Here is a 19,960-nt window from a genome sequence, read left to right on the forward strand (position 1 = left end):
CAGGTTCCTGGTCAGCTCACTCTACCCCTAATAGCATGAGACTGATAACTGGAGGGCTTAGGGGTTAGAGCAAAAACTCAGTCAATGCAGAGGTCACTGAGGCTAAAAGTAACCAGGCCACAGGGTCCTGAGAACTGCTAAAGGGACTCTGACGATGATGTCCACGGGGAAAACAGGACTTACGTTTTTTGTCAAAGCCCCAGGGTTGGAACCTGGTTTCTCACCGTTAGGTTGACAATCTGCGTAGGGCCATCGTCTGCTGCTTTTCACCTTTTGTGGCTGGAATCTCACCAGATTGCCCGAGCTGGCCCCAGAAACTGTAGTCCATGTTAGCTTTGAACTTTGGATCCTTCGACATGTGCACGTGTGATTTCCCCGTGCATCTTCCATGTCGGTCACCTACCCAAGGTCATTGGGGCCAGCATTTGCCACTTGTGTCTCCTAACCACTGCACTGGGGTCTCAGAACAGTGACCCAGCTCCACACAGTAGCCCTGGCTAGACTATGGAGCAGGAAACTCCAGTCTGGGGGAAGCTGGGACTCCTGGGAACGCCAGCCCTTGAGAGGCTGAGTAAGGCGGCTGTAAACTCGAACCATCTAGAGGTATAAGGCAAGAAAGATCCCATCTGTAGAAGCTAAACTGAAAACCAAAGGGTTGAGGACGTGAGAGAGCCCCACAGCACAAGAGATCATGCCCAACCACAGTTGGCATTCTTAAATACGGGTGTATTTTTTCATCTCTGGACACACTCCAATCACACACCTTCTGCCCTCCCCCTCCCAAATGCAAACCAAAGGCATTGGGCCAGACACAGCACACAGGAGGAGGGGCCTGCCCATTCACAGAAGCTGGGGGCAGGACGAAGCTTGCAGGCAGAAAGGCCTCGAGGTACATGTGGGGCTTCGAGAAGCCGGTGGGCTTGGTTTTGTATCAGGAAAGGGGACCAGGGTGCGGCACAGTGACAGGACTCCTGATTCAGCCACCGGGACCCAGAACCCAGTGGTTTCACAGTGGGCTGAGCAGTTGTGGGGTTGACAGACATTCTGCCCTCAATAAAGGCATTCCCTAGTGGGGACACTGGACCAAGGGAAAGAATAAGGTCTGGTCCAGAAAAGGGCAGGAAGGTGCCTGGTCCACCTCTGCGTGTTCCTTTGAAGAAATGAACAGGACATTTCCAGGGAGGCCAACCTTGCAGCCTGGCCTAGCATCTCGGTGGTGGGTTGAAATAGAGGACCACGGCCTTCGGCTACCTATACTTTGTTTCTGAGACAGTGTCTCCTGTTGTCCTGTTGTCCAGCTTGGCCTTGAACTCCCTGTGTAGCAGAGGATGATCTTTTAACTCCAGATTCTTAGACCTCCAACTACCGAGTACCGGGCTAACATATGCATCACCAGGCCAGGTCTGTGGTGGAGTTAGATCCCAGGGCTTCCGAGGCAAGCAATCTGCTTACGGAGCTACCTCACCAGCAGGTAACCGACTACGTTAATCCCTGAAATGCTCTAACTCTGAACTTGGCTGTTTCAGTTGTTAGGGAAGCCACACAGATTCTAACAGGAGGTGGTCGTGGGGGGACAGGGCCTGAGCATAGCATACTCTGTATGATTACAGGGTCAAATGAGGAAGTGCTGCTTGGAAACCAATAAACCAGGAGTCCTAAAACCTCTGGCACTGAGGAACAATGGCAGATTCCTGGCCTCTGGGACCCGGTCTAAGCCCGGAGACTCCAGATCAGTGCACACAAAGAACTCATTCTGCAATTCAAGAAAGGCACGGCGGCGTGGAGTGCGGGAACTCCGAGATTGGAGCCAAGGGGCTGGAGTGTCTGAAACGGAGGTTTGGCTATGGACCGCACTGGGTAGGGGTCCCACTCGGGGTCTTGAGTGGCGTCCGGGTACCCTCCCATCTGCATAGGCCCTCTGCGAGAGGGGCACAGGACAGGCAGGAAATGGGGTTGGGATGGTGGGGGCTTAGTTGCGCTCCTCGCCCAGGGAACTGGTAGGGCTCAGGGGCTCGGTGGGTGTGCTGAGTGAGCTGGAGGCCCCAGTGTCCACGGAGCTGCTTCTCTTGCTGCCGCCCGTGGAAGAGGAACAGGAGGCCCGGCGTGGCCACTCGGGTGCCCGGATGTTGCGTCGGTCCTTGGCAGCCTCTTCTTCCTCATCATAACGCTCACTGTCTGCCCCCAGGGGTCCATCCCGTGGCTCTTCCTCATCCTCACTTTGGTGTGGGCTGGAGTGTCTAGACAGTGAGGGCGACGGCGGCACGGAGGCTGGCCGTGGATAACGGTACCCCTGGGTCTGCATACCCGGAGCAGGCACAAACCGGAATGAATGGATGGATGACATTTCAGCCCACTGACCATGAACCCCAAGCCAGCCCGCCCCAGTTCTTCACTCCTGGTTCCACTTACCGCATCTACCTCGTGGGGCTCGTAGGTGAAGTGGTCTGGAAAGGCCTTGGCCAGAGCCATGTGGCGCGCAGACATGTAGTACTGGACAGAATGGAGGGCAGGATGCGTCAAGGACAGAGTTTACACACAGATCTGCCTGCCTCTGCCTTCCCAGCGCTTGGAGCTTATTTAAGGCACGCACCGCCATTGTCCAGCCATATAATTTTTTTCTCAACAAGAGCCACACCACCCCTCACCTCGATCGCTGGTGGACAGTAGGCAGGGTCCCTACCACTGAACCACTTCTGTGGTCGATTATAGTTAAGGGTCTAAAACCTAAAGGCACACCCAGCTCCCCTGCCCCACCACTAAGCCGTGCTCCACCCATCCCTGCCGGGGTCCCCAGCAAACTTCACTTGATAATTATAAGCCTACGCTGGCCAGTAGTGTAGACAGTATGATTTTTCTGCCCCACCCTTAGATAACAGGCCTGGGCCAATGGGTACCGCTGACCACACCTTCCAGTATTTTCTGTTTTGAGTTGGGAAAATTAGTATGTACCCCTGGCTGGCTTTGAACTTTCAGCCAGGCTCCATTTGCTATACCTTTATGCAAATGGACACACTGGTCGATCTTACCTCATCTCTCCTATGTAAATGTCCCATCCTGCCTAGGCTTGGACAACCCTCTAGGCATACATACCTTACCACAGGGCAGGTGAATTCTCAGATCAAAGGTTGCTTTGCTCACACCGTATATGTGGTATATGTGAATAAGGACTCTGAGCAGATGCTATTTCTAGATTATTTATTGATTTACTTATAGTTCTTGAGACTGGATCTCTCTATGTACGGTGGCTGTGAGCCACCATGTGGTTGCTGGGATTTGAACTCAGGATGTCTGGAAGGGCAGTCAGTGCTCTCAACTGCTGAGCGGTCTCTCCAGCCCTGAGTTTTGGTTTACAGGATTTATTCATGTATGTATGAGTATGTGTACATATGATGTGTGTGGTCATGTGTCTGTGTGTAGGGACCAGAAGATGACATATAATCTTTTACAGCTGGAATTCCAGGTGTTTCTGAGATGCCAGGTTATGTGATCCCCCTCTCTCTCCCTTTCTCTCTCTCTTTCTCTATCTTTCCCTCCCTTTCTCTCTCTCTCTCTCCCCCTCCCTCTCTCTCTTTCTCTCTCCCTCCCTCTCTTTCTCTCTCTCTCTCTCTCTCCCTCCCTTTCTCTCTTTTTCCGAGACAAGGTCTTGCTATGTATGCTAGGATGGCTTTGAACTCACAGTTTCTGCCGGTACAGTGCTGGAATTAACCCCACACTGGCCTTCACCTTGTTTAATGAGACGGGGACTTGAACCCCATGAATCCTACTCTTTTATTTGTTGTTGTTGTTGTTTTGAGACCAGGTCTCTCTGTGTAGCCTTGGCTGCCATGAAACTCACTGGAGACCAGGCTGGTCTTGAACTCAGAGGTTTGCTGCCAGAGTGCTGGACACCACTGCTGCACTTCGTGGCCCCAGGGACCCTATTCTCTGTACCTTCCTGTACCTGGGACCATCACACTGGGAATTTTATTTTAATGTGCACTGGTGCTTTGCCTGCATGTGGTCTGTGTACCGTAAGCATGCCTGGTGCCCACAGAAGCCAAGAGGGTGTCAAGTCCGCTGGAAATGGAATTACAGATGTTTGTGAGCCACCATGTGGGTACTGGAGACTGAACGCTAGTCCTCTGGAAGGGCAGCCACCGAGTGTACGTCTCTAGCCCTGACAACGTGTTCTTTGTTTTGTGCAGTGGTGCTTGACTATGGAACCACTGAGCTGTCTCTTCAGCCTGGCATTTCTTCCTTAAAGAGACAGCAACTAAGATAAGCAGGAAACCTTGGCCTGTCTCCAGCCTCTTTGCTTTTGCTTCTTTGTTTCTCTATGTAGTCCTGGATGTTCTGGAACTTACTTTGTATTCAGGTTGCCTCTGCCTCCTGAGCTTTGGGATTGGGCCACCACACCAGGCTACCTCCATCTTCTCTCTTTCTCTCTTGATTTTTCAAGACAGGATTTCTTTGTGTAACAGGGCCCTAGCCCTCCTGGATTCCCTCCGTAGACCAGGCTGCCCTGGACCTCACAGAAACCCACCTGCCTTTGCCTTCTGAGTGCTGGGATTAGAGGCATGCACCACCACACCCGGCCCTAACTCCAGACACTTAAGGCTGCAGAACCAGAGGAGGCTAGGAAAGGAAATCAGTCATACCCGGCCTAGGTACTTCCAATCCAACAAGTCTGACAACCGTTCCGTGCGATTCCTCTGGATGATACGCTGTCGCCGGCTCTGCTGGCAGAAGCTGTACAGGAAGGAGGTGAGCTGCGAGCACGAATCGTCCAGGCTGCGGAATCTCCGATCCAGAATGTAAATGCCTAGAGAGGCAGGAATCGGGATCTGTTAACAACAAAGTCTGAAGGGTGGCCCTGGACCCCCATGTTCTGTCCTCCCTCTGCACTGACCGTAAGCTGAGGGATCTGCTATGTGCTCCTCCATAAAGCAGCCAAAGCCGGAGAGGTTGGTGGAGATGCTGGGGATACCCATGACAGTGCACTCCGCTGTGGAGCAAAGGGGTGGGGTGAGGTCACTCAGTAGCCGGCCGAGTAAGAGATGGTTCTACATCGCCACCTGCTGGCAACTAAACCAACTGCGCCTCGCTACACAGGCAAAGGGTACCGAGGGCCTCCCTCATTTCTAGGAACCTAAGCAAAGAGACTCAGAAAAGTGAACCTGTGGAAAAGTGTGTGATAAAGAGGATACTTACTTACGGGACACTAACCAGTTCTGGCTCACATAAATAACTTCACGATGGTAAGATGTGTGTGTGTGTCTTTAGCTTATGATCACAGGTTGGTTGTAGCTAATGTTTTCAAGATTTATTAATTTTTAATGTTTATTGGTTTGGGTGTTTTGCCTACATACATATCTGTGCAGCACCTGTGGGGGACAGAAGAGAGTGTTAGAATTTAATCTAGGTTTTTTGTTTTTTTTTTTTAATGGCTGTTTTATTAATGTTTGGCTTTGGGGGGGGGGCTTTTTGTTGTTGTTTGTTTTTAAAATTGTACTGGGCTCTGGAGAGATGGCTCAGCGGTTAAGAACACTGACTGCTCTTCCAGAGGTCCTGAGTTCAAATCCCAGCAACCACATGGTGGCTCACGACCATATGTAATGGGATCTGACACTTCTTCTGGTGTGTCTGAAGACAGCAACAGTGTACTCATATACATTAAAAAATAAATAAATCTTTAAAAAATTTTTACTTATTTTATATATGTGAGCACACTGTCACTGTTATCAGACACACCAGAAGAGGGCATCAGATCCCATTACAAACCCACCATGTGGCTGCCGGGAATTGAACTCAGGACCTCAGTGCTCTTAACCACTGAGCCATCTCTCCAGCCCTATTTTTGGCTTTCTTGAGACAAGGTCTCACTATGTAGCTCTGGGTGTCCTGGGGCCCATTGTGTAGACCAGGCTGGCCTCGAACTCACAGAGACCCACCTCCTGGGTACAGGGATCAAAGGCATGTGGAACTACAGCCAACAACTCTAGGTCCTCTAGAAGAATAGCATTCTTAGTTGCTAAGCTACCTCTCCAGCCCTTCTTCTTTGGGGTCAGGATCTCATGTAGCCCAGGATGGCCCTGAACCCACTATGTAGCCAAAGATGACCTTGAATTCCTAATCTTCCTGCCTCTGGATGTAGAGGTGCAGATGTCATTGCTCCTTAGCTGGTTTGCTTTTGAGACAGGGTCTTATGTGTAGCTCAGGCAGGCTATGGGATGATGATTCTCCTGCCTCAGTTTTCCCAGTGTGCTAGAATGAGACCATATTGCAGCAGTGTGTGAGCCCACGATTCAGGAAGCTAAGGCAAGGATTGCCAGTTCAGCCTGGACCACAGAGACCCTATGATGGTTTTCCAAACATAGCAACCATTATCACACGCCCCCCACACACACACAGTTTCTCTGTGTGCTCCTGGCTGTTCTGGAACTCATTTTGTAGACCAGGCTGGCCTTGAACTCATGGACCCACCAGCCTCTGCTACCCTGAGTGCTGGAATTAAAAGCCGTGCACCACCACCTGGTTCCGTCACGATCTGAACCAGAGCAAAGTAATGGTTTGCAAGTGACTTTCAAAGGCCAGGCCTTGACGTCCCCTCGGTGGGAGTGGGGGTGGGGTGGGGAGCATCGACTAGGATGCAAAGTAAATAAATTAACTAATAAAAGATATTTTAAAAAGAATGAATGAACAGACATAATAATGAACTAAAAAAAAAAAAAAAAAGTGGGGGAAGGGACTTTAGACCCTCCCCGGAGGTTCTAGTCATTCCTTCCAAAGTCTGCCTCCCACATTAACCCTCACAAGCTCTGTAAGGAAACCCAATAAACTCACTGTGTGTGTGTGTGTGTGTGTGTGTGCGCGCGCGCGCATGCGCTCCAGCACAGAATTGATGAATATGTCTATAATACAAGGCAAGGTAGAGGTAGGAAGGTCAAGAGTTCAAGGTCCCCCTCAGATACCTGAGAGTTTGAGGCCAGCTTGGGTATCAGAAAACAAGCCTAAAAAAACAAAAATAAAGAGGGAATCCCCAGTTTCCCCTCAGTGAGGGAGAATTACACACGAGCAATTCTAACCCGGAGCTCAGGGCTGAGGAGAGGTGAGGAGAGGAAGAAGTTGAAAGGCACTGGGGACCAGAAGAAAAGCTCAGCGGGTAGAGGGCTTGCCTGGTACGCACAAAGCCCCAGTTTCTACAGCCAGCACTGCAGATCAGGGTGGTGCGGCCCTCTGGGAAGGGACGCAAGATCAGGAGTTCAAGACCAGTCTGGGCTACGTAGCAAGTCTGAGAGACACTGGGGAAGGTCTTGCTCATCAGCAATTCAAACAGTAGCAAACTGGACCTAAGGTTATCAGTGACAATGACCAGAATGAACAATCTGTCTTCCTGTCCTGAGCCCGGAACACTTCCATTTCACAAATGCATTCCTTGGAACAGTACTGGCTGGTACCAACATCCCTGAACTGGGGAGCCATGTTGCAGGTTCATGCCAGAACTGAACAAGACCCCAGCAGTGTGCCATCCCCCCTCTTCACTCACCCGGTGTGTAGCCCCAGGGCTCATAGTAGGAGGGGAAGACCCCAAGGTGACAGCCACGGACAAACTCTTCATAGTCCACAGGGAGCAGAGGGCTTGTGGAAGAAAGGAATTCTGGGTGAAAAATCACCTGTGGAGAGACAGAGGAGAAGGCCTTAGCTACATCTAGCTACCTGGAGCAGCCCAGAGAGGGAACATTTCTCTAAAAACACACACAGCAAGTCGACAACAAGCTGAACTCATTTGGACAAAGTAGGTAGATAAGAAGTGTGATGGTACAAGGAGGAGCCCTTCCCCCTGCCACACCCCTCCAACCACCAGACGGTTCTCACCTTCACACGGTCGGCACTGCTGTTGAAAAGGCCAATTCGGCGGATGGTGGTCAAGATGGGGTCTGAGGAGTCATCCAGCATGTTGTGGGTACACACAGGCGGGAAAGACTGCCGCTGTAGAAATCAGAAGTGAGGTGGGAGTCAGGGGAGGATTTGCTCCTGTTCCTGGGCTGCCATGGTACCAGCGAAGGTCAGAATATTCATGCCCGGAGCCCAGCTTTTACCTATCATGAGCAAAACCAAAACAACAACAACAACAAAAATCCCTGCGACACTGAGGCCAGTGCCCTTAAAGCATCCCACAGCTCAGGAGGAAATGGCTGTGTTTAGTTACATAGTTTATCTTCCAGTAAAGAAAACTCAAGGAACCTCACCAAGATGGAAGCAACCATGTGAATTCTTTGCCATCCTGGCTGAAGTAGCCAAGCAACATAAACAAGAATGGGCAAAATGTTAACTCTGCTCTTTTTTCTCCCCTCCCCAGAAAACAAAACAAAACAAAACAAAACTCTAAAGAATTGTAAATACCCCAGCCAAGTGGACAGTTATGCCCATTTGAAGGCCAATTACAAGGACAGCTGGGAGTTGTAGTTTTCTTATAAAAATTCATACCTTATCATCACCAACATCACCCCACCCCCACAGGGAAGAAAAGCACAATTCCAGAAGTCACAGCTGCGATGACAGGGTGACTGGCAATCCCAGCCCTCTCTTTTATGACAAGTTCTTTACAATGGTCCATCATCATGTCATTAAAGGACCCACTCCTTGGTGATACATGAGGGTGATAAACTACAACTCCCAACAGCTCCAGGTTAGGCTTCTTCACGGATAAGGCCAGCTGCCTAACTTCAAAACTATTTTGTCCAAAAGTACATTCTACCCCACTAGTGCATACTAGCTGTCTAGATTCCAACACCCAGTCTCATCAATGCCAACCAATATTAACCCACAGGAAATAAATGAACTTTAACTCCCAAAAGCCTTAGGGGCAAAGGCAGTCAGTTAATATAATACAAAGCGTCCTAGGAGCTGATGGGAGTTGTAGTTCTCATTTTGTGAGCCACATCTTCCTACTGGTTCCTGTGCTTTCAATTCCAGAATCAGAGGGTTCTGTGAGAGGGAAGACACAGCCACAAAGCTGGGATTGGTAGTGCACACCTTTAACCCCAGCACCAGGAGAGCATCTGAGGTGGATCTCAGTTGGAGGCTTGCTCTACAGAACAAGTTCTAGGACAGTGAACAGTGACTCTTAGCCTACAGAAAACAGTAGCATTGGCCTGTTGGCTTCTCTCTGCTAAAGACCCCTTTAAACTGCCATTTTCAACCTGCCCTGGGGCAGCAGAAACAGAAGTCACCTCAGGGGGCGGTGGGGGGGGGTAGGGGGCTTCTGAATATACTGTTAACTGAAGTTCCTAGAAAGAAATGCACCTTAACAGAGAACAACCTTCCGCCGCAAGGCGGACTGACGGAATGAGGCAGGTCTAGAATCTAACTAGTCATTATCTCATAAAAATAACGGCAGGCGGAGAGGCGCAAATACCAACATGCCACTCCAAAGGCAGAAGCGGGTGGATCTCTGAGTTCAAGGCCAACCTGGTCTACAGAGACAGTTTCAAGACAGCCAGGGCTACACAGAAAAAGCCTGTCTTCAAAAACAAAACAAACAACAACAACACATCACCACCACCAAGTTATCTTGGTCTATTTCAGCCCCCCACCTCCAATCACCACCCCTTGCTATCCGTCTCTGATCTAATAAAAGCTGTGACTTAAAACTTCTTGGGGTGCAGGAACTTAACAAAACTCTAGTTTTCACCAAGACTAGAGATACCCCCAGACAGTACTTTGGACCTAGAGCTGAGATGTTCCCCCCTTTCCTGTACCACTTCTTAAACAGATGTCTTCAGCAGTGTATTTTCAAATCATTTATTGACTTTACATCCTGGTACCAGACCCTCTCTCCTCCCATTTGTCTTTCCCACTCTCTTCTCCTCTTAGAAGGGGGACCCCTCCAGCAATGTGTTTTTACAAAGGGCCTTCATTCATTACCCTGTGTTCTGTTATCGTAAAAAGTCACAAGACTGTTACTGCGTTGGAACACGGTAACCGGAATCTTTGTTCCCCATCCATAGTCAGTCAGACTTGGCTCCAGAATGAACTTTCTTACCCTTTTTGATATGGTGGCTGTGTCTTACCATTGACATTTCTCCACATTTCAGAACTGGACCCTCTCTAAAGGGCCACCAAAGAGACCAGAACTCCCAGAAACCTTTGCAGCAAGAGACCTCAGCAAATGCCCGGACTGGTCAGCACTCTGCTTAGGGATGAAGACCATACCTGAGTCGCAAAGATGGCTCTCTTCATCATAGTGAAGTCCTCCTTGTCCAGCATCTTGTTCATGTCTGGGAGGCTCCCCCTGCAAGGGGAGGGGCAGGCATTTCAGAAGAAAGTGACCGGTCAGGGCAATCATGGAACAGAGCCAGGGCTGCCACTTACACTAATAGGGATTCGTAGAGCTTCCTCCCAAATTTCTCCTTGACTGTATTGGCTGTGTCCCTGGAATGAGAGGAACAACATCACACCACCAGCCACATGTACCATCAGGTATATACAGTCTGGCTTTGTGGGCAACAGAGAAACTGAGGTCTGGGCTCTGAATCCATGCCCTGGGGTGGGGGTGGGGGACTCCAGTCGGAAGCTGGGGCCTGGAGAATGCTTGAGTTCCTTGAGGTGTGTGGCTGGGGAGAGGTGGCCTTTCCTCTCCAACATCAGTGACTCATCCAGAAGACCAGTGTAAAAATAGAATCAACCTCAGGAGGTTGCAGAGGAGTCTGAGAGGTCAGGGGAAAGCCCAGCACACGGAGAGCCTTCCAGAAATGTCAGCTATTATTAGGGTTAGGATGAGTCTCGGACACAGTGCTGCTAGGGCCCTGTCTTATAAACAGGAGGAATAATATTCTGAGAGGGACATCCTGGCACACAAGTTCGGAAAGACTGTCACCCTACTGTCTCATGACTTATGATCCTCCCAGGGACATGCTGACCCAACCACACTGGTCTCTTCTATCTCTCTGACTGCCTCCACCCCATGCCCTGTGAGCCTGGTCTCAGTATGCTGCCCAGCATGACCTTGAACTTCCGGCCCTCCATCTCCACTCCCCAAGTGTTGGAATTAGAGAAATGGACCACCGCACCCACTTTATGCTCTTCTCCATTTCCTAAACATGCATCTGCTGTTCCCAGGGCTTAGAACAGAGCCTGCCTTGAGGTAGATATTCAGGGAGTGGAGAACAATGAACGGGTGGGTTTCGGGGAGTAGGAAATAGGCTCTGTGGTGGTTCAGTTAAATAACTAGGGGTCAGGACAGAAACCTCACTGTGTGACGTCTGCCCTGGTCCCACCGTCTAGGCAGGACACACGCTTTACGTGAGGAGGTCACCAGGAATCCTGATTATGTCAGAGATAGCCAGAGAGAGATAAGCCCATGGACACAGCAGGTATGGGGCCCACAGGGTCCTGGCCGAGAACTGCTGACCACAGCTGTTTGCGTACGGCTTGGCCCTTCAGGGTTTCCACGTTGAAATTGTTGGTCCGGGCGGGCATGATGAAGAATGCGACAACTGTCTGCTCACTGCCATTCACCTGGGGACAGGCATGAGAGGGACGTCAGGATTCAGTTGTGCCGCTGAATTATGGGACTCCTGGTTTTCCTTTTCATAATGTCATGGGAGACTAAAGTCAAAGTCTCCCGCATAGGTAGGTGCTTCACCACTGAGCCACACTCCCAGCCCCTCCTTGGGCAATTCTAGGCAGGGGATCTACCACTGAGCCACATCCTTAGCCCTTCTAAGCAGGTGCACCACCATTGAGCCACGCCCCCAGACTGGTTTTTATTTTGATACAGCATCTTCAAATTTCCCAGGTTGACCTTGAACTCATTCTGTAGACAAAAGCTGACCTTGAATTTTTTTTTTTTTTTTGATCTTTCTTCCTTAGCCTCCCAGGTGCTGGGATAACAGCCCCAGGCCAACCGAACCTCACTGCTGGTCATTCTGGGGCTCTATGCTCTACTGCTCCCCAAAGGTTCCCATAACCACCTCTTGGGTCTCTGTTCTCCCTAGCTAGGCACACAGTTTGCCCTCCGGTTCCCCCTTCACTGTCCCCCCCAACCAGGCCTTACTCTGAGCAGATAGTTGAGCCGGGCCAACGCCTCCAGGAATACATCAGCTCCCTTGTTGGAAAACTCGTAGCGTCCAGCGATAAAGAAATACAAAGTCTTGTCTAGGTTGAAGTCCAGGTGCCTAAACAAGCCACAGGAGAGCATGAGGCCCAAGCTCCTAACGCTGTGCTGAACCCAACAAACCCCAGAAACCACGGGGCCACAGGACGTTTTTATAATACACAGGGGTCAGAGGGTACGCGCAAGTGTAGGACTTTTCTCCTTAGATGGGGATTAACCCTAATACCCATCCCAGAGCTCTGGATACGAAGAAATAATAATGGTGACCAAAGTTGTCTAGGACTGAAGGACCAAGGACGCCAAACCCTCGCCCTCTTCCCTGAGACTCAGAAGTCTTCTCTCCTCAGAGCTTGGGGTCCTGACCGTAACCCTCCTCTTCAGACCCAGGAGCCTCACCCCTGTCCTCCTCTTAGCCGTCTGGCCCACATACCCATAAAAATGGCCACGCACAAACTCCTGGATTCGTGCTTTGCTCTGAGCATGGAGGTTCTGGAATTCGTGCATAGCAGAGAACTTCTTCACATTCAGTCCATTGGGGGTCACAATGTCTACAATTGGGGGGAAAGGGCCCAGGCTTCATTTTTTTTCTATTTTAGAATTATTTATTTACTTTATATGAGTACACGGACCCTGTCTCTAGACACACCAGAAGAGGGCATCAGATCCCATTACAGATGGTTGTGGTTGCTGGGATTTGAACTCAGGACCTCTGGAAGAGCAGTCAGTGCTCTAACCACTGAGCCATCTCTCCAGCCCCCAGGCTTCATTTCTTTTCTGTGATCAACATCACTGACACAAACTGGAGGGGGGATGGCTTCCCTTTCATAACGTCACAGTTCTGATGGCGCTTAGTGAAGAACTCAGCTCCATGGAGACGGATTTAACTCCGCTCCTTGACCCTCTTACCATTTTATTTCATGTTTTAGATTTCTCTTCTTGTATTTTATGTGTATAGTGGCTTTGCCTACATGTATGTCTGTGTACCACATATGTGCTTGTTGCCTGTGGAGGCCAGAAGAGGTGGTCAGGTCTCCTGGTAGATTGTTATAAGCCACCACGTGGGTTCTGGGAATTGTACCTGGGTTCTCCAGAAATGCAACCTGTGTTCATACACTCAGGCACACACAGGCAAGTGTACACAAACACACGTACACACACATGCACTTGTATATGTGCGCGCGCACACATGTAAACACATATAAGTATTTTTTAAAAGTGTATGAGGGGAGAAATGGTTGAGTCCCTAAACGAGAAATGGAGACAGTGTATTGTGAACAGAGTGTGACAACATATTAATCAAGGTTATCTTAGAGCTACATAGTGAGACCATGGCGAAAGACAGACAGACAGACAGAGCGGCTATCCTGGGAGAAGCAGAGCAGTGGTGTTTTCAGCTCCTGTGTCAGAATGGGAGGACAGACGGAAAACTACATCTCCCAGAGTTCCTGAGAAGGACAGACGGAAAACTACATCTCCCAGAGTTCCTGAGCATGGATCAGGTCCCCACCACACCATCTATCTGTAGGAGCTAAGGTACAGAAAGTTACGCTTCTGCAAACAGAAGCCTTTGTAAAGAATGCTTAATAAAACAGAAGACCCAGATCAGACCCATCGCATTCAATAAAAGCTGGGCATGGTTAAATGCGTCTGTAACCCCGGCGTGGGGTGGGGGAAGACAGGTGGGTCCTGGGGGCTTGCACCGCCTCACCAAAATGGCGAACTTCAGGTTCGGTGAGAGACCCTGTCTTACAGGAGCTGAAGAAACAGCTCCAAGTCAGATGAGCTCACTGCTCTTGTAGCATGAAGTTGGGGTCGTTAATAGTGACTGTAACTGCAGCTGAAGATTAGGATCCAAGGTGTCCTCTGCCCTCTGTGAACACACACACACACACACACACACACCATGTACATGTACCCACTCACAAGGACACACACATATACATAAATAAAAATAACAAACACCTCTTAAAAAACTAGGTGGATAGTCACTGAGAGAAGACCCCTGACATTCTCCTCTGGTTTCCACATACACACGCCTGGAAATATAAGCCGGTGTGTACAAAACACACACACACACACACACACACACACACACACACACACACAATTACAACTGATCAACAAAATAATTACAACCCTCACTGGGACCTAGGGCCAAGATTTAGGAGCACATTTAGGGGCAGGATTGGCAAACCTAGTTCCAAGTTTACTTTATTTAAAAATAAAGCCTGCAGGCTGGAGAGATAGATGGCTCAGTGGTTAAGAGCATTGACTGCTCTCCCAGAGGTCCTGAGTTCAATTCCCAGCCATGGTTGCTTACAACCATCTGTGATGGGATCTGATGCCCTCTTCTGGTGTGTCTGGGGATAGCTACAGTGTGCTCATATACATAAAATAAATGAATCTTTAAAAATGAAATGAAATAAAGCCCGCGATATTTTGCATTTCTTTGAGAAGAAATATATATCGTTATCAATATATATTAGGCACTCATAAAATTAGGATGGATGACCCTATGGCTGTTATTATCCTGCAGGATACAGAGTCAGCCAGCTTCATTTCCAAGTCACCATCTCCACCCAGGACTTGTGGGAGTCGTAGTTCTGCTCTCTGGGGTAAAATGAGATGTTACTGAGTTTGGCATAGAGCGTAGGGACCACAGCTGGTTTCCTACCTGGTTTCCTCTTGAGGAGGTGCTGAGCCTCAATCGCGGTGATCTGGGACACCGTAGTGAAGACATGGGCACAGTGGGCTGCCGCGCGCTCCATACAGTACCGGTGATAGATCTGCCTCTCGCCTGCTTCCTTGTCTACATTGAACTGGGTAGGAAGGGAGAGGACCAGGGTAAGACAAGGGGCTGGAGTTAGGGAGTCTGGGATTGGCAGCTGCACTGAGGGGCGGGTCTGGGCTTGTACTCTTGGGTTTGATGACCAAGGAGGACTCTTGGGTCTGATGGAGGAAGGCCAAGGTCTGCCCCCGTGTCTGATGGTGGAAGGTCTGGGAGCCTGGACTCTTGGGAGCATGATTCCCTGCCGGGGCTTTGGGCTGTCCCACAATACAGAGCCTCCTACACTCGCAGCTCACATTCTCCAGGTTGTTGTAGAAGTCCACGGCACCGGCACACAGGTAGCGCCCCAACAGCGTGGCGTGAGTGGTGAAGATGGTTGCCACCGGCAAGCGCCGGGCACGGCACAGGCACAGACCAACGCCCGCCAACCATTCGTGGAAGTGGGCAACCACATACGGTTTCTCTTCGTTCTGGGCCAGGAACTATGGGGCAACAGGGACAGGGTCACTGTGTTTCCACACGGCACAAAAGGAACCCGCTGCAACCCCCATCACGGACGAGGAAGCAGGGGAAAGGTAAGCCCGCCATTACGCAGAGCAGGCAGCCTTCCCACAAAAGGCTGAAACCCTAAGTCAGGCCAACTAGCTGACCTCATCCCTAGAGGCTGATAGGAAAACTTTTTGGTTCTGGTTTGTTTTGGTTTTTTTTTTTTGCCAGTGTCTGAATTCTGGCAGAGCTAAACTAGAAGTACCAACCTCCCAAGCCCTGGTCACAATTCCAGGGACTTGGTCTTCTTTTTTTTTAAACTCTATTTATTTTATGTATGCAAGTATACTGTCTCTCTTCAGACGCACTAGAAGAGGGCATCAGATCTTAAATAGATGGTTGAGAGCCACCATGTGGTTGCTGGGAATTGAACTCAGGACCTCTGGAAGAGCAGCCAGTGCTCTGAACCACTGAGCCATCTCTCTAGTCCCATTGTCTTTTGTTTTTGTTTTTTCAAGACAGAATTTCCCCCATGTAACAGCTCTGGCTATCCTGGAACTCACTTTGCAGTCCAGGCTGGTCTTGAACTCGACATTTCAATCAGTGGTAGAATTTTTATAGACAAAAAAGCGGGACCAAAACCCCCAGATTTCTTTGAAGCGAGTAGCTCCCGTACGTTTCCTGAAACTTTTTTTTTTAATTCTAGAATGTGTTTGGGGTAGGGAAAGCCCAGATTCCTGGTTCTGAAATGGTTGGTAAGTATCAAAAATCCGCCCCCCCCCAACGCTTAGCAGTAATGGATATCAGACTAGAGAGCAACTCCCAGAATTCCTGGGACCCAGCCCTCTACTGACTCCCTGGAGACCATGCCACAGTGCGTTTACATCGGGACGATTAGAGTAAATGAAGCTGAGGTTGGCACATCTGGTCTCTGGGAAAAGAAGCCAGACTTCTTTCAGAGTTGATCCTTGGATTAACAAGAGTGTTCGAGTCCCAGAATTCCCAGGGGAAGCCCACCCGCTCGCCCAGGGGGTGATGATGATTAGAGTTTGAGTCTGGGTAGAAGGGCTGAGTTGGGTCTGCAGTAGGGCATACCTCACCCAGGAACCAGGTGGTGAGGAAACCGAACAGGACAGCATCATTGGCCTCTCGGTCGTACCAGGGCACCCCGATGTTGCAGGTGTCCCAAAGCTCGCCCTTCCAGCGCTCCAGGGCCCAGGCCGAGGCCCCTACATCCAGGAGCACCACTAGGGGTCCTCCCTCGATCAGCCAACGCCCAAAATAAACCTGAGGGAGAGGCAAAGGGAGGCTCAGACGACCTCGCCCGCATTCCTCACCGTCTTTTCCCCAGCCTGGTAACTGAGCTCCGGTTCACGTTTTCCCTACCCACCGCCTCATCTGTGGCCCCCTGTAACTCCGCCCGAGACCTTGCTCCACTCCCCACCGGCCGGTTTGCTCATCTGCAGTCACGTGTCTATCAGCCAGGACTTTTCCTACCCACTGCCACGTTCCTAAAACTCCATGTTCTATTTCGGTCCCCATTAGCCCTTTTCCTCCTGAGACCACAGGTATGGCTCCAGGCCACTGATCTAACCCTGTCCCAACCTGGCTTCGTCCAGCCAGGCCCTCCCTCACTGGGGTCCCCCTCCCCCATCCCAGCTGTTGTCTGCCCTTTTGCTGGGAGGGGGTCTATTATTAGGAACAGCTGTCCTGGGGGAGGGATGTGGCCACTCTGGGGTCCCATAGGGACATGGTCTGGCCTGACTGGATGCTGGAGCCCACCCCAAACACAGAATAGGCGGAGCCTCAGCACCTGTCCTCCCTTCCTGTCTCACCTTCCTTCTCTTCTGGCTTTCTCCTTGTAGTTCTTTTTTGGGGGGGTTGGGGACAGGGTTTCTCTGCGTAGCCCTGACTGTCCTGGAACTCACTCTGTAGTTTCTCAAACTCAGAAATCCACCTGCCTCTGCCTCCAGAATACCGGGACCACCAGGCTTCTCTTACATTTTTTGGTTGTGAGCCTAGCCTTTAACGGCTGAGCCATCTCTCCAGCCCCGCCGGGCTTCTCTTTGTGGTTCTTAGGATGAAACCCACAGACCATGCTACACAGGAGCTCTACCACTGAGCTATAGCCCCAGACCCCTACTGGGGGATTCTAGGAAGGGGCTCTACCACTGGGCCACACCTCTAGTCCCTCACTGGTGGATTTTAGGCAGGGGCTCTACTACTCAGCCATGACCCCAGCCCCTCATTGGGGGACTCAGGGCAGGGGCTTGACCACTGAGCCACGCCCCTTCCTCGTTAGTTAGTGGCTCTGCTCACCTCAGATTCTTTCCTTGTTTCTCCTCTCTTCATCTCTATTCCATCTTGTTCCCTGTCTGGCTAGTTTTCTTCCTTTTATTTTATTATTTTTTTTAATATTTAATTTTGGGACATTGCCTTGTTGTGGTCCAGACTGGCTTAGAACACAGAGGTCCCCCCGCCTAGGCCTCCCTCAGTACTGGGATTGCGGTTTGCACATTAAATCCAGCTCCGGCTTGTCTCTACCCTCTGGGACTGAGGGTCTCAGTGGAGATCCATCCCATCCACCTGGCCTTTCCGACATCCGGTGCCCACTGGCCTAATTCACCGGATGCTACACCTGTCTGCCGCTTCCTCCCCTAGGTCTGTAGGGGAGGTGCTACCCACAGCTATCTACGCCTCCTGCTTCCGTCCCACCCTCTCTACCTGTCGCTAGGCCCCGGCTGGCAGTTCCCCACCCCCACCCCGAGTAGGGCTGTGTCCCACCTTACAGCCCTTGCTGTTCATGGAATCCAGAGTCCTCTTCAGTTCAGGAGTTGGGGGCTCCAGGAGCTCTACCTGCGTCCTCACACCCTGCTCCGTGTATGGTCCCACCAGATAGTAGTTGTCACCCCATTCATCCCCTGTCACCTTCGCCTTCGTCTGCAGCACAGTGTAGATGCCACCCACTGTGGGCCAAAGTGCAAAAGGACAGACAACCCCACCATTGGTCCATAGCTTTGAGACCTGGCGGGTAATGGGGTGTGTGTGGGTAGTGTTGGGGTAGAAGATGGACAGGAGCCTATACTTGGGAATCAGAGAATGTAGGGGCTGGAGGCTCGGGTCACGGAGAAGCAAACCTGAGGATAGCCCTATTGCTACCCTCCTAGTCTCAGAGAATTAGAAGCTGGAACTACCTAGGCTCTAGAGTTCCTAGCTTTCAGATGCACTGGGAAGAACCCAACTACCCAGTTACCTAAGCGAAGCTGGACTTAATAGTCTTCATCTTTAGGGGCCCTAACGATGCTCGCCCTGGACTGGGGCACAGGCATGCTGGGTCCTCAGATTTAGAAATCTGGGTCCTCAGCTTCCTCGCCTGAAACCAGTGTCCCGGAAGCCCACAGCCCTGAGTCTGCCATCTCCCAACATGCTGAGAAACCCAGGCTCTTTCTCCCCCAAGTTCAGAAAGGGAAACATTCCGATCCACAAGGCCCAGGTCCTGGGGACTGCAGCCCAGCCTTCTCACCAGCAAGAAGCTAGTAGTCTTAGACACCCATAGGTACAACTCCGGGATGTGGGTGGGTTCCTCCCATCCCAGGGCCCAGCCCCTGACCAACTTGGGACTTCCAGCTCTTTTAATTCTCAGGGAGGGACCTCTCCACGTAGGAAGCTTAGGCCCTGGGCTTCTTCAAATTTGGCATTCAAGTTACCAACTCTTTCCCACCTTGGATCTAAGAATTTGAGTCTCTAGGCCCCTCTCGACTTTACACTGGGTCAGGTCCTCTACGCTTCCTGAAAAATCCACGAATCTCAACTTTTAGGAGCACTCCCTCTCCACCGTCAGATCCTCTGGACCACAGACCCAAAAGCTCCAGTGCCCCTGGGCTTAGACGCATTAACTCCTTCCCCCTTTAGATCCCAGGTCTCCCGGCCCTTGAAAACCTCCAAGACCCAGGAATCTTTCTCTGAGTGCCCTCTTCTCTAGACTGCAGAACCTGAAGAAGCCTCCTTCCATCTTAAGAGTAGTCTCTTGTCCCTTCCCCCCAGGGCCTAGGACGCCTACTCCGGCCCCTCCACAAGGACATAGAAGTCACAGGCGCTTTTCCCAGGACCCAAGAGTCCTCCACGTAGCTCTGTCCTCGCCTGAATCGGAGTTTCAAGCCCCCATCCTCGCCTGCCCCCCTTGGTCAAGGGACCGACGCTGACGTTCTCACCCTTGTTGGCCACCTCCCAGGCCACCTCGAAAAGCACTGTGTTCTCCGGGTCGAATTCATCCTCCCAGTCTTCCAATCCTGGAAGCGAGGACATAGAGAGACTGCGGCTGAGAGGCATGGCTACGGCGGGCGGGGGACTTCGAGCACCAAAAATGGAGACCCGAGAGGTCGGCTGGGAATACACCAGACTTAGTGACCGGTCGGGTTAGCGGGTGTCCCGCGGGAAGCTTGCAAAGCGCTCTGCTTCCTATTGCACGACCGCACCCCCGCCCCAGAGCGCTCCGATTCAGGGTGAGCGGCGACACTGAACCGGGCGGGCAGCTGCAGTGAAGCCTCGTGGCCGCCAGGAGGCACTGCCCACCCTGCTGCTCTAACATG

The 19,960-nt window shown here is 51.0% G+C and overlaps 1 protein-coding gene across 1 annotated transcript; it reads right to left on the minus strand.

Annotated features, from left to right (window-relative positions):
- Nucleotides 1–705: 705 nt before the first annotated feature.
- Nucleotides 706–19,899, minus strand: GYS1 (glycogen synthase 1). The gene is made up of 16 exons (XM_080909149.1): nucleotides 19,583–19,899; nucleotides 18,156–18,337; nucleotides 16,467–16,658; nucleotides 15,182–15,367; nucleotides 14,772–14,916; nucleotides 12,528–12,645; nucleotides 12,038–12,158; nucleotides 11,393–11,499; nucleotides 10,354–10,413; nucleotides 10,195–10,273; nucleotides 7,855–7,968; nucleotides 7,526–7,652; nucleotides 4,889–4,984; nucleotides 4,638–4,801; nucleotides 2,410–2,490; nucleotides 706–2,296 (listed from the first exon to the last, which is right to left on the minus strand). Exons 1-16 carry the CDS (start codon nucleotides 19,698–19,700, stop codon nucleotides 1,970–1,972), a joined length of 2,217 nt encoding a protein of 738 aa, XP_080765275.1. The 5' UTR covers nucleotides 19,701–19,899; the 3' UTR covers nucleotides 706–1,969.
- Between the last annotated feature and the right edge of the window lie 61 nt (nucleotides 19,900–19,960).

The sequence above is a fragment of the Micromys minutus genome (assembly GCF_963924665.1).
Source record: "Micromys minutus genome assembly, chromosome: 32".
Classification (NCBI taxonomy): Eukaryota; Metazoa; Chordata; class Mammalia; order Rodentia; family Muridae; genus Micromys; species Micromys minutus.